The sequence below is a fragment of the Schistocerca nitens genome, chromosome 3, assembly GCF_023898315.1.
Source record: "Schistocerca nitens isolate TAMUIC-IGC-003100 chromosome 3, iqSchNite1.1, whole genome shotgun sequence".
Classification (NCBI taxonomy): domain Eukaryota; kingdom Metazoa; phylum Arthropoda; class Insecta; order Orthoptera; family Acrididae; genus Schistocerca; species Schistocerca nitens.
In genome coordinates, this window is record NC_064616.1 from 866,152,457 (window position 1) to 866,166,272 (window position 13,816).

Genomic DNA, 13,816 nt, shown 5'->3' on the forward strand with positions numbered 1-13,816 from the left:
CAGAACTGACACATTGTCACAGGAATGGCCGATCTCTTCTGGTGTTGTAAGGGTCATAATCGAAAGCCCTGATGGATCAGGATTAGTCGCTTCCCCTAGCGGTATCCAATTCAAGTACAGTTCAAAACATCTGTCACCTAATTTGCCACATCAACACTGTCTGCTTTATACTATCTTTTGAGTTATAGATAACAAACAAACATGTGTGTTTCTTTTTTGTAAAATACTAGGTCCCATGGTTGAGTACTACATTGCATTATGTGACATGTGCATTAGTGCCTTAAACAGAGCATTCCACTGTCCCATCTGGCATGATGCCACATCACTGAGCACATTGATACAGTGTTGAGTTCATATACTTTGTTTTTCAAGTAGGTTCTTACACACATCATATTTCCAAATTGGGCTTCACCAGATGATGTACAATGATAGTAACCGATTACGTTTTCGATATTATATGCAGAAAATTAAACTATTTCAAACTATCTCTGATAAATAGCTCATCTGGGTACAATTTGCTATGAAACAGCATCTATTAAATAATTCTGCATTTTCACATTTTGAGGCAGAATTCATATCAATTTCACATTTATCATAAAATGCAAATTTTTCTGGTCCCTATTAATGAGGGAGTCCTAGTAAGTTTAGATATGCTGTCCTCATATCTAGCCACTGGTCAGCAACAGCAGATTTTTCTGGATGAGCTAATCTGGTGCAAGACATATGTGTTCAATACATCTGGCTTTAACATACAAAGGCTCGGAGTGGCAATTTCCCTGACAATGATGTTATGACCTTTCTCGGCGTCCAGGTGCCTGTGCTTTCACTCAAAAATGTTAACCTTTAATGCCCCCCTTTCCATAAAAAAGGGAAGATGCATTAGTTCGTAAACCAAATCCGTGTTACATTTCATAATGAGGCAGCCAGAGAATGATCTGCAGAACATGCAAATAAGTAACTCACCATCCAGAAGACTATGAGACGTTCAGTAAAAATACAATACTACAATTATTTTTAATAATCTTGAAATATTTTGCTTGCTTTGATGAGTGTAACGAATGTGACAATTCTGCAAGATTCACACAACACGAACTTTGTGAAGGTGTATAACATGAGACAGGGAAACAAATATTTTTCATAAATTAGAAAGCAACTGACACAAAATTCAAATGTGTTGTTACAGTATTAGTGCTGAAAATCCTATCACATGCAAACCAGTACTGTTAACTGTTCAATCTTATTTACAAAGCAGAGATTACAATGACAATTAGTGCTGTGGGAGTAAGAAAAGGCAGCCAGGAAGCAGGTATAATGTATTCAATCTTCTACTGCACACAGGCTGTGGCAACAATTCGTAACCACAAGTTCAGCATTTAACTGTTGTGCTGAAGATTTTTTAAAGGTGGTATGTATATTAGATAAGCAGAGGTGTGCTGTTTACCAATCAGTATTTGTCAGAAGAGGGACCATTCGCAGCAGCCACACCAACAGTTACACTGGAATGCAGAACACTGGGGGATCACTGTTTTTGTGAATGACTACTGGTTTAACGTGAAAAGTTATAGCAGACATCTCTTTATTTTGCATGAAGCCAGATCCAATTATTACTCATAACCCTATGAAATGCGTAATGTTTAAAAACATGTCTCCTCCCACGGAACAGTGATTATACATGTCTACAGTGTAGAGATGAAAATTATGTTTATGAATGATGTTATTTCAGAGCAACAGATGGCTTCATCTTACAAGACTGCAATGCTTGACCACATAGGACTCATCATATGTAGGAAGTCTCTTCTATTGCAAACAAAATCAGTGCACGGATTAGCCAATTCAATTTTCTGATCTAATTCCCACAAAGCATGTTTGAGGTACCCTTTGGTGGCATTCTGCTGCACCCTGGATTCTTAGCACGCGGCTAACAACAATGTGAGAAAAATAGAATTCAGTTTCTAGGAACTGACATTCACCATTAATACCATTCCACATTGCAGTATGTGCCATTGCTATATTGCCTATCACTGTCAGCACATGCTGCATTTTGTCATTGCTTATACTTACAGACAGGAAAAAATTGTTTTGTTTTATGACCAAAGTTGGTGTTATTTGTTGCCAAATATGGTGTTCTTTTTTGTCGAATTCAGTGTTATTTTTGCCAAATTCATAGAATGTTATGTCAAATTTGGTGGGTTTTTTCCCCCAATATACAGTGTAATTTTTTTAATCAAATTCAATGTTTTTTTACCAAATTTGGTGTCCACGTTTTCCAAATTTTTGCCAAATTAGGAGCTGTTTTTTTTTTCTTCCAAAATTCAGTGTTTTTGCCATATTTGGTGCTATTAATTTCGACAAATTCAGTGTTATTTACTGCAAAATTTGGTGACTGTTTCGCAAATTTACTATATTTTTTCCAAATTCAACATGATTTTTTGCCAAATTCTGTGTTTTTTTGCCAACATCAGTATTGTTTATTTCTGCCAAATTTGGTGATGTTCTTTTGTCAAATTGTTTAATGTTTTCTGCCAAATCCCACAGTTCTTTTTTTGTTTTTGCTAAATTATTTTTTGTTTGTTGCCAAGTTCTTTGTTGTTTGTTATCAAATTCGGTGTTATTTTTTTGCTAAATCCAATTTTTTTAGATATTTCACATTTTTTTACCAAATATGATTTTTTCTAAATTTGGTGATTTTTTAATTTGGTGTTAGTTTTGGCCAAATTTGGTGCTATTTTTATCATCACAAAAAAGTTTGTTACTCAGGAAATGTAGAATTATTTTAAAATTATGCATGAACCTCAGCTTTAATGACAGCAGAGTACAAAATGCAATTTTAACATTCAACAACTGTCAGTTATGACTATTAGCAAAGTGCCATCCTCAGAATTAGATTTTTATACAGCAAAATTATAAATTTTGTGATATCCCTTAAAAGTAACTGGTTTCATGTTATTCCGCCAAAAACTGATAATTTTGCATTATCATTTTTGAGAAATTTTCCCGTCCCTACTTATACTGTATCAAACTGATGGGATCCTTTGGTACATTTCAAATATGTTTAAGTCCTGACACAAATCCTTTACTGGAACAACATATTCATCTTCATTTAAGGCAGAACATGTTTTCAACACTTTGGCTTAGTCTATTCACATTCAAAACAAAATTTTATTAATTATTTTTGTGACTTTTCTGTGATTTATCGAAACCAGTATGATTACAGAAAAACAAGTCATGACATCTTGTTGACCAAAGCCCAAAACACAACTGAATTGTTAAATCTATTACATGCTCAGCCCTGCTGTAGTGTTTGCTGTGAGGATGAAGTGTATGTTCCCCCTTGTACCCAACACTCCTTCAAGTTTTCAATAACAGAGCACAAAAAAAACTATAAATTGAATACTTTGTGCTCTTATACATGTTAGGAATGGACTGCACCACACTGTGGTGTGAACTAGACAAATTTTCACATAGCCATCTGACTACTGATTCTGTACACTAAAGAAAGCACACAAATATGAGGGTAAATCAAATACAGATGGGATTTTTGTTCCTGAGTGTCTACAGTTGGTAGGACTGAGCCCATACCTCTAATATGCTTGGCAGGGGCCATTAGGAGTGGGCTGAGCAGGCCATTCCACACTGCCAATCAGTCTGTCAGTAGTGCTCAAGTGTCAGAGCAACAAGTGCACCCCACAATTTTGCAATGCATAACTATAAAATTTCTTGCTCGTAAAGGAGTTTAAGCAATGTAAATTTTTTGGAGACTGACTGCACTGTCTGGGGACAAAAAAGTGTCAAGGACTCTTGAGTTTGTTGGCATAAAGTGTTCACAAAAGAATGAGAACAAGTGGAAAAACAGGAACACGATCACCACCCTCTGACCAAGCATAACAGACAAAAACATTCGTGCAGTTAAAGATGTTCTTGAAGATCAATGGGTGAGTGTGTCAGATCAGAATAAGTTATGGGAGCTGTCAAATGATCATCACAAATGAATCAAGTTGCATAATGTTTGTGCCAGATGAGTCCCTTGCCTTTTGACCATAGATCAGAGGTTGAGACGTTTTGAGGTATGTCAGAAGATTACAACAAAGTTTGTGAAAGAAGGTGATGCATTTTTGAGTCAGATGATCACCTGCAATGAAACGCGGGCCCACCACTACACTCCCAAGGCAAAACAAGTCAGTATGGAGTGGTGGTGCAAAAGGGGAGGCAGCTCCAGCGAAAGCCAAGACTAGACTGTCAGCTGGCAAGTTTTCTTTGACTGTTGGTTCATTCGTTTTGCTCACTGACTTTTTGCATGAGTGATGCACAATCAATGCTCCTTACTACTGCGAGCTGCTGAATGAGGTGAAGTCTGCACATCACCACAAAAGAAGAGACCAACCAATTCAAGAGGCCATCCTCCCCCACAACAATGTCAGGCAACAATGTCAGGCACCATATTGCAGCTCTAACAGCCTCAAAACTTGTAGAAATGCACTGGACTCAATCATTCTTCCTACACAGCCCAGACCTACCAACAACTGATTTTCATTTGTTTGGGCTGCTTAAAGAAGCTTTAAGAGGGCAATGATTTAAAGATGAAGAGGAGGTGGAGGGATTTGTGAGCAATTGGTTCCTGATGAAACCCACTTCATTCTACAATGCTGGGAAGGAAAACCTTCCTTCTCGGTGGGAATTATGTATTTCTAAAGGAGAACACTATTTAGAAAATTAAATTAATTTGTCTTTTATTTTTCAACAATTTTTTAAAATAAAACCCCATTTATAATTGACTTACTATCATAAAACAACAACAAAAACTATTTATATACCAACATATTTTATCCTACAATAAATGACTTAAAAGTGTATTGCACAAGTTTTCATACATTCGACAATTTGGAAATATTTCTTTACTGTATAATATGGACTGGAAAAATCTTGTGTGAGATACAGAAACTGTAGAAAGTAAAGATGACATTAACTGGTTTAGTGGAGGCCTCGAGTAGTAGACAGTAACATAAACAAGAATATCTCTCTCTCTCTCTCTCTCTCTCTCTCTCTCTCTCGACCCCTCACACACACACACACACACACACACACACACACACACACACACACACAGAGAGAGAGAGAGAGAGAGAGAGAGAGAGAGAGAGAGAGAGACCCTGCAATGCAGCCCAACTCAAAACTGTTTACTGCTCAACATCTCCACTGTACAGTGAGTGGATGTCTTTAGTGGATAAATGTAACGAAGGACATGCAACAGTTATATCAGCAGACTTTTCTCCTCTAGCTTGTATTTTAATAAAAAATAATATAAGCTGAACATCACACACTATTTCCCACCTGGTAATGGGAAAGCAGCTGTTCCTGCTGTCGCAACTTCTTGCTGTGCCTGTGCTTGCTGAGCTTGCTGGCTTGGGTGAAGATGCAAATGTGTGTGGGAATGAGCATGAGTATGTGCGTGGGTGTGAGCATGATACTCTGCTGAAATACCAGCCATTTGTAGGCGCACCATAGGATCAGTGGCCAACGCCAACCGTTCAGCAGCTTCCAGTTGGGCTGCTGCTAAAGAGCTAGGATGAGGATGAGTGTGAGGACCTGCCGCCGGTCCATGACCACCAGCAGGTATTCCTACAAAAGTAATCATCATAAAAAAATTTACACAATAATATGAAAAACTGAAGCACTATAATTATAGACTCAACAATCATTCAACCAATCAAATGAAGAACAAACACGTGACTCTCTCCAATAAATAAAAAAAATAAATAAATAAAATAAAAAAAGTGGATACTCACAGGCTAACAGCAAAATTATCGATAATATTTGCGGTAAATAAGTTGTTATCTTGTGTGAATGTGTCCCACGGCTCATATTCAAGATATATGATATTGAACATGTAATGAAAAAAATTGTACACAACTCTTAAAACAGACGTATTGAGATGACTACTTGGTAGCCCTTTGCAGGTCTGTGATTATTTCTATTCAAGAATTACTCTACAGTAGAGAAGAATATGTTAAGAAAAAAAAAGGCAAATCTTATTGCGTGTTTTAAACACTTCTGCTACCAGATTTTAGCTACATTTTTAAGCAGAAAATGCTTTTCATAATGCCGAAATTTTGGAGTAGTGGTATTTTCTTGATAAAGCTATTATAACAAACATGTTCTGAAATGGAAGAAAAGGATACTTTTCCATTACTCATTCCATGAAAAATTATCTGATCATTTGATCATAGTCAATTCCAGTTTCCTTCAGGGAGCACTGGCAATCAGCACACAATAAAAATTACAATTAAGTATTGCCCAAATCAGAGGTCTAAGAAGTGGATTCACAAGAGGCTGTTTACACAGGAGTCCACTACCTTTAAAGGCTTACATAAATTTATTCATGGAATATACAAAAAAACTGGGCAAGATACCATTTTGTAGCAAAACAGAAAGTCGTGCAATATCCCACTCCACTCACTGCCAGAAGCCTCCCATATCACTCAAATAGTATAAGTATTATACAGGGTGAACCAGAACTTCACCAATAAACTTTCAGAGGTTGTTCAGGGATAGCCTCTGAGTGGCTTTGGTATGAAGGCCAATGGTCTCTGCCAGATGGTTACAGAATAATAATGTATGAGAGTCATCCAGAAAGTAAAGAAAAATTGTGTACCACACCTACCACTGATACACCACCACTGTACTCCGTCTCAACGTGAGCCAAGTTTTGTCGTCAAGCAGACCCATCTCTTTGTTCAGTAACCCTTAGGAATACTGCCAAATGCAAAGTACATAGTGTCATTCATTTTCTGAATGCACAAAATGTTCTGCCTATCAAAATTAATAGGCAAATAAGAAATGTCTATAGTGACAGTGCAATGAAGGACCCTTCAGAGACGTAGAATGTTGTCGGCAAAGGTGTCTTTGATTCATGACAATGCATGGCCTCATGCATCAGCTCAAACATGGAAAGAACTTCAATGCCTTAAGTTGGAAATCTTTGGACATCATCCTTATTATCCTGACTTGGCACCAAGTGATTTTTACTTATTCCCTGAATAAAGGAATTTTTGGGTGGAAAACAGTTCATAAACGATGAAGACTTCAAACAAGCAATGATGTCCTGCCTCAAATCTTTGGCGATAGAGGAGTACAACAAGGGAATTGAAAAACTGTTCCCATGTTACAATTCCTTGGCAGTTATAGTGACTACACTGAAAAATAGAGTAAGTTACTGTACCTTTGTAAATAAAGTTTCATGTTGATATCTTTGGTTTTTATTTAGTTACGTCAAAACATTCTTCACTTTCTGGACAACCCTCTTAAATGTGGTTTATTCAGTTTGTTACCCCAGTTACCTTTGTTTCTGAGAAAATATCTTCACAATAGTGAGAAAGCCTACAATATGTACTCATCAAAAAGTACAACACAAAACAAAACCCCAAACAGAACCAAGCAGTATTGAATGCAAACATGGGGCAACGGTTAACATTGACATTACTGTTGACAACAGCAGGTATCATGAGCAAAAGGAAACAAGATATACAGCACATTACAGTTGACATTTGCAATGTTGTACACTATTTTCAGTGCAAGATAGATATAGAGTTAAATGGGTCTAGAAACCAAATGAAATGCAATGGCTTTGTAAAGAGCCACCAGAGACCACAGGACTCGTACATCAAAATACTTAGAAGGTACCTCTGAACAACTTCTGAAAGTTTGTTGGTGGAGTTCTGGTTTACCCTGTATATGCAACCACTTTCTAAAAACAGGTGTGCAATTGGGAAGCCCATGCTGAAACAGCTGCCTAGTGGGAATTTCTGCCACTGAAGAACTGCACAACTATCTGGCTTTTGGCAGTAGAAAAACAGTACAGAGGGGTAAGTGTGTTTTTATCCTGTAATGTGAAACAGTATTCTTCAGAGGCATTGAAGGTGTAACACTAGACTACAAATTGTGGAATGTTCTGCTGATATCACGGAACACAAAATTCCAGTAACTTTAACAAATGATTTATGTCTAGTTGTGCCCTTTATACATTTTTGCACCAATCCTGTGGAGTGCGGTCATACAGCTGACAACCAGTCATCAACACAGACAGTTATTATTCAGTATCCAATGCTGACACTTGTTTGTGAATAGCAATTATACCACATCACATAACTGTGCTGACATGGTGGATTAAGTTATGATTAAGTGGAGATTTAAAAATACATCATGGACTTTAACTAACCATTAACTGTCCACTTCCTGGGTTAAAGCCATATTTCAGATGTACTATTAATGTCTGTGCCAGGATTATAGCCAAAAGGCCGGTAGCAAGGTGAGATGCCTGGGGGCAAACTGATTGTTGACCCGTGTATTTGAGCAGCTGATTGCTAGCCAGTCCCCATATCAATCATTTAGAAATTAAGTATAGCTTCACTCAAAACATCATGGCGCACTGAGAGCTAGTATTGGAGCAGATTCATAATGAGGATACTACAGGCCAAACAATGGCTTTAACAGGCACATAAAAGGACACTTTTTTGTCATACAAACAGAATATATCACCAATCATTCAATTTAAATCTAACATCCACTTTAATAAAGTCACTTACCAATAATCAACAGATTGCACTCCGCAACAGGTTTATTTAGGCAGTCTCATCTATTAAACATGACAAAAGACAGTGCCAATGATATTTCTAAAACTATAATATAATGGAATACCGCCATAGATAAAAATTATGTTGCTCTGTGCCATTGGTCGAGCATAACTTGAGACATAATGTTCATTTTCATGGCAGCCAATGGACAGTCAATATTATTATTATTATTATTGTATTATAATTTCCCACAGTTATGATATTGTTAATTTCTGAGTATTCTGCTATTCTTCTTTTTTATAATATTGCAAAATGTTACTAAGCTCTCTACTTATGTATTAGTATTGTTGTATTATCCATTAAAAAAATATTATCACCCTTTACTGATTTAATACCAACATATTGCAGTTATTGAAAAGCTGGAACCAGAAACAGCTGGAACAAAACACTGTAAAAAAGTGCACGAGTTTTAAAATATATTTGTAAATGTCTAGGTTTTAGTAAACTTGGAAGATTAATGACATGTTCCTGTCTGAAGGTGGTATAATGTGGTGGGATAGGTCAATAAATGCTCTCATTGTGTAGCTCTGTAAGCAGATCAAAGATAGATCTGCCATTTAACTAGATGATGCTTTATCTCATTTGCCACAATATATGCAGTTTTATTAAGAGAGCATGGATCAGCTAAGGGAAGCCAAATACATCATCATCACTTTCACACAAGCTATTCAAGAATGCAACGGTAAAGAATTACAGTAAAACCCCAAAATAACAAACCTACTTTTAAGGAAATCCCACTTTTAACTAATATTTCTGTTGGTCTTGGTAAAACTTCAATAAGTAAAATGTTATTTCTCCCTGCTTTTAACAAACCTTGATTTAAGAAAAAGTTCATTTTGAAGGAATAAGCCTGGAACATTTTGCAAGTTGAAAGCCAGTTTCAACATAATTCCTAATGTGTTTGAGTGAGTTTCTGATTTCTTTCCACTTCATTTCATACAAGTCGTATTTTTTGTCATAGTTATTGATTCAGCTGTAAATGGTTATTGATTCAATTGGTTGACGCATACGTAGATTGTAGTCAATAACTCTACTTCACTTGTAGCAATACCAGCAGATGTATGGAAAAAATCGGAAGTCAATTTCCATATGATTTAGATCACGTAATGTGACGTCACAGACTTAGGTCTATGAAGCATGAGAAATGTAGTTGTTTGCTTACTCAATTATCAAATACTGAAAGCTTACAGTTCAGCAAAAGCTGACGATCTTGACATTACTATTTCCAACACAATGAAGAAATACAAGAAATACAATTTTTGGCCATCTAGCAGAATATTAAAAAATATGGAAGAGTTCTCAACTGGCGAAGCTAATGATTCTTACGGATACAAAAAGGAGGGACAATCGTATGTCTACACTCCATGCTCTGGAAAATATTCTTCTCATGTAATAAATGACGACTAACTGAAACCCTCAGCTGCCGACAGGTGTTGTTGATATACCTCGATGTGAACAGCTGAAAATGTGTGCCCCGACCGGGACTCGAACCCGGGATCTCCTGCTTACATGGCAGACGCTCTACCCATCTGAGCCACTGAGGACACAGATGAATAGCGCGACTGCAGGGACTTATCCCTTGCACACTCCCCGTGAGACTCACATTCCCAACTGTCCACAATTCTACCTATGTAATGTACCTTATAGACATTTGCCCATTCACTCATTACTCGCGCACGCTTTGGTGATTCCCGTAAGAGTTTGGGCAACCTGTGCGAATGCGCACAGGTTGCCCAAACTCTTACGGGAATCACCAAAGCGTGCGCGAGTAATGAGTGAATGGGCAAATGTCTATAAGGTACATTACATAGGTAGAATTGTGGACAGTTGGGAATGTGAGTCTCACGGGGAGCGTGCAAGGGATAAGTCCCTGCAGTCGCGTTATTCATCTGTGTCCTCCGTGACTCAGATGGATAGAGCGTCTTCCATGTAAGTAGGAGATCCCGGGTTCGAGTCCCGGTCGGGGCACACATTTGCAGCTGTTCAGATCGAGGTATATCAAAAACACCTGTCGGCAGCTGAGGGTTTCAGTTAGTCATCATTTATTCCATGGAAAAACTGCACAGTCATCTACAGTATCTGTTCTTTTGTGAACAGTTACTGTCTTCATATATATATTCTTCTCACGTAGTTTCGAGGACAAAGAAATGAAAGTATGTCTATAAGAGGAAACATACTGCAAAAGAAGATTCGTGATATCATTCTGAACATTGAAACTGAAAATTTCAGGGCATTAAATGGATTGTTGACACTTTAAAAAAATCTTTCATTTCAAAGCATAAGTGGAGAAACTGAGACTCCGGTCACACAGAGCGCAAGATATTGGAAGAACATTACATTGCCAAGATCCATAAAGTGCTATGAGCCCAGATACATTTTCAGTGCTGATGAAAGTGGTGTCTTTTATAATTTACTTACCGCAAAATCATATTCTGTTAAGAGAGAAAAATGTAAATGGTGATAGAAGTGAAAAGTTGCATCTACTATTAATTCCCAGGTATCTTGAAAACATAAAAATGCTACTTTGTTCTTATGAGTACAACAGCAGACTTTGGAGACGCTGGAAATCTTAGACTTTTTAAGGCATTTAGGTGCCGAGATGAGTGCAGAAGGAAGGAACTGTACCTGTATACCCCAAGGAAACATAATTTATGAGGAATGTAAATGCTGTGTTCCTTCCTCTGAGCTGCACATGTCATCTTCAGTCTCTAGATCTGGGCACAATACACACTGTTAAAGCCAAATACAGAGCAGCAGTTGCGTAGACGTCAATTTCATTCTTCAAGTCCAATCCCTCGTCCAAGTCATGGGAGATGGGCAATGGCATGAAGTAGGGGATTGCCTGTAGAAGCAAGGTACAGTGGGGACTGTGTGTGCACCAGGACCGCTATGGTAGCTGTGAAGGTCCTACAAGAACCCTGAAAAGTGACGGCTAATGGAGCTCTCACCCAGCAAGCCAGTAGAGGATTATGATCTCTGCTTTCAAAAATAGAACAGACCTTGGAAAAGACATATTTAATCAATGATGAACTGGTTATAAACAAGGACTAAGATCTGGAACATTAAATATACAAACATTGACTGAAAGGTGGAGGAGATGGTACACATGATGGAAAGAAGGAAGTTAGACGTATTGGGGCTAGCTGAAACGAGATGGAAAGGAGAAGGAAGGAGAGAACTGAGGAAAGGCTACCAACTGTACTGGAGTGGAAATGAGGAGAGAAGGAGAAATGAAGTTGGAATAGTAGTAAGAGATGGATTAAAAGAGGAAGTGAAGAGAATAAGTGATAGGATGGTGAAGACCAAAATATCACTCAAGGGGACGACCATAGAGGTAATACAAGTGTATGCACATCTGAGGAGAAGCAAGAGTTTGAAGAGGAAATGCAGAAGCAGATGGGAATGAAGAATATGATAGTAATGGGGGATTTAAACGCACACGTTGGAAGAGAAAGACAATGCTGCGAAAGTGTGCTTGGACCAGAGGGGTGGGGCTGCCGAAATAAGGAAGGTGAAAGACTATTGGAGTTCTGTCAAAGGAATGGCTTGCTAGTTGGGAACTCTTGGTTCAGGAAAAGGGAGAGCCACAAGATTACCTGGTACAGTCAAGACTTAAAGAGAAAGTCAATAGTCGACTACTTCCTGTATGATGGTGAGATGAATAGGAACATCACTGACATTAAGGTATTACCATCATAGGCCTTGGATAGCGACCACCGTTTGCTGGTAATGAACCTGAGAGGGACTAAGGATAATAAAGGGACAGAAAACCAGGAAAGATGTATAAGGGTATGGAAGTTGAAGGAGGAAGAAAGCAAGCTATAGTACCTACAAGTAGTAAAGGAAAGCATCACAAAGGATGAACCAAAAACTGTAGAAGAGAAATGCGGTAGATTCAAGTGCGGCAGAAGCAATGTGTGGGAGGACAAGCACCAAAAAGAGATGGAAAGAAACACCCTGGTGGAACGATAAAACAAAGGATATAGTACAAAAGAAGAATAGAGCCTTTACAAGGGTATGGTTCCAGAAGAGAACAGTAGAGACAAGGGAAGAGTATCAGGCAAGAAAGAAAGAAGCATAAAAGAGTGGTGGTGGAGGAAAGATGAAAGTGGATGGAACAGTGGACCAGAATGATGGAGGAGGATAGTGAAGGTTCAAAAAAGGTGTTATATGGGATGATTAAAAGTAAGAGGAAGAACAGTACGACAGATTATGCTCGAATAGTGAACAAAAGTGGAAAAGATGTAGAGAATAAGGAGGAACTCAAGAATATGTGGAAGGAGTATTTTGAAGAACTCCTGAACCCGAATGGGGACCTGAATGAGGAGGAACAAGCCAAGGAGAAAAAAAGAGGAGGAACAGCAAATAGGAAAAGACCTTCCACGGGGAGAAGTGGAAAAGGCATTGGGCAAGATGAAGGGAGGAAGTCACCAGGTCTAAATGAGCTAAGTGTAGAGATGGTGACAGCAGCAGGAGAGTTTGGGATACAATGGCTATATCAAGTAATGAAAATTGTGTGGAGACAAAAGATGACCCCAGAAGACTGGAAGAAGGGAATAATTGGCCTTATCTTTAAGAAGGGAAATAGAAAAGAGTGCAAGAACTATCGGGAGATAACGCTGATGAGTCATTGAGCAAAGATTTTTGATAAAATTTTGGAAGCACAAATTCGGGCAAAATTAGAAGGAAGAATGAGGGAAGAGCAACATGGGTTCAGAACAGGAAGGTCCATGGTGGATCTAATTTTTGCTGTAAGACAAAAGCAGGAACAGTACTATGAATATGGAACAGATCTACTAATGACCTTCCTGAACATTGAAAAAGTGTATGATAGTGTACGTAGAAGCAAAGTGTGGAAATCCCTGGAGAACACAGGAGTAGCAAAACAGATTATTTGGAGGACAAGGGAAATGTACCATGGAAGTGTGAGCTGTGTGAAAATGAGAGGAGAGAGATAAACTTGGACTGAACAGAAGAATGGCTTGAGGCAGGGAAGTGCACTTTCACCATTACTCTTCATTGTAGAGATGGATGATATAATGAGTACAGTAACACAAGTAACTGGTAAAAGGAATATGAAAGCTATGGTGTTTGCAGATGATCTTATGATTTGGGGGAATAAGGAGGAGGAAGTACAAGAGCAGTTGGACGTATGGGAACAAACAGGACAAGAATATGGGATGAATGTA

The 13,816-nt window shown here is 38.2% G+C and overlaps 1 protein-coding gene across 1 annotated transcript in view; it reads right to left on the bottom strand.

Moving 5' to 3' along the window:
• Nucleotides 1-13,816, bottom strand: part of LOC126248901 (arginine-glutamic acid dipeptide repeats protein) — a 169,142-nt gene that overhangs the window by 22,929 nt on the left and 132,397 nt on the right. Inside the window, exon 20 of the mRNA XM_049950374.1 lies at nucleotides 5,329-5,616. Coding sequence (XP_049806331.1) covers nucleotides 5,329-5,616 — 288 coding nt within the window. The remainder of the gene's footprint in view (nucleotides 1-5,328; nucleotides 5,617-13,816) is intronic.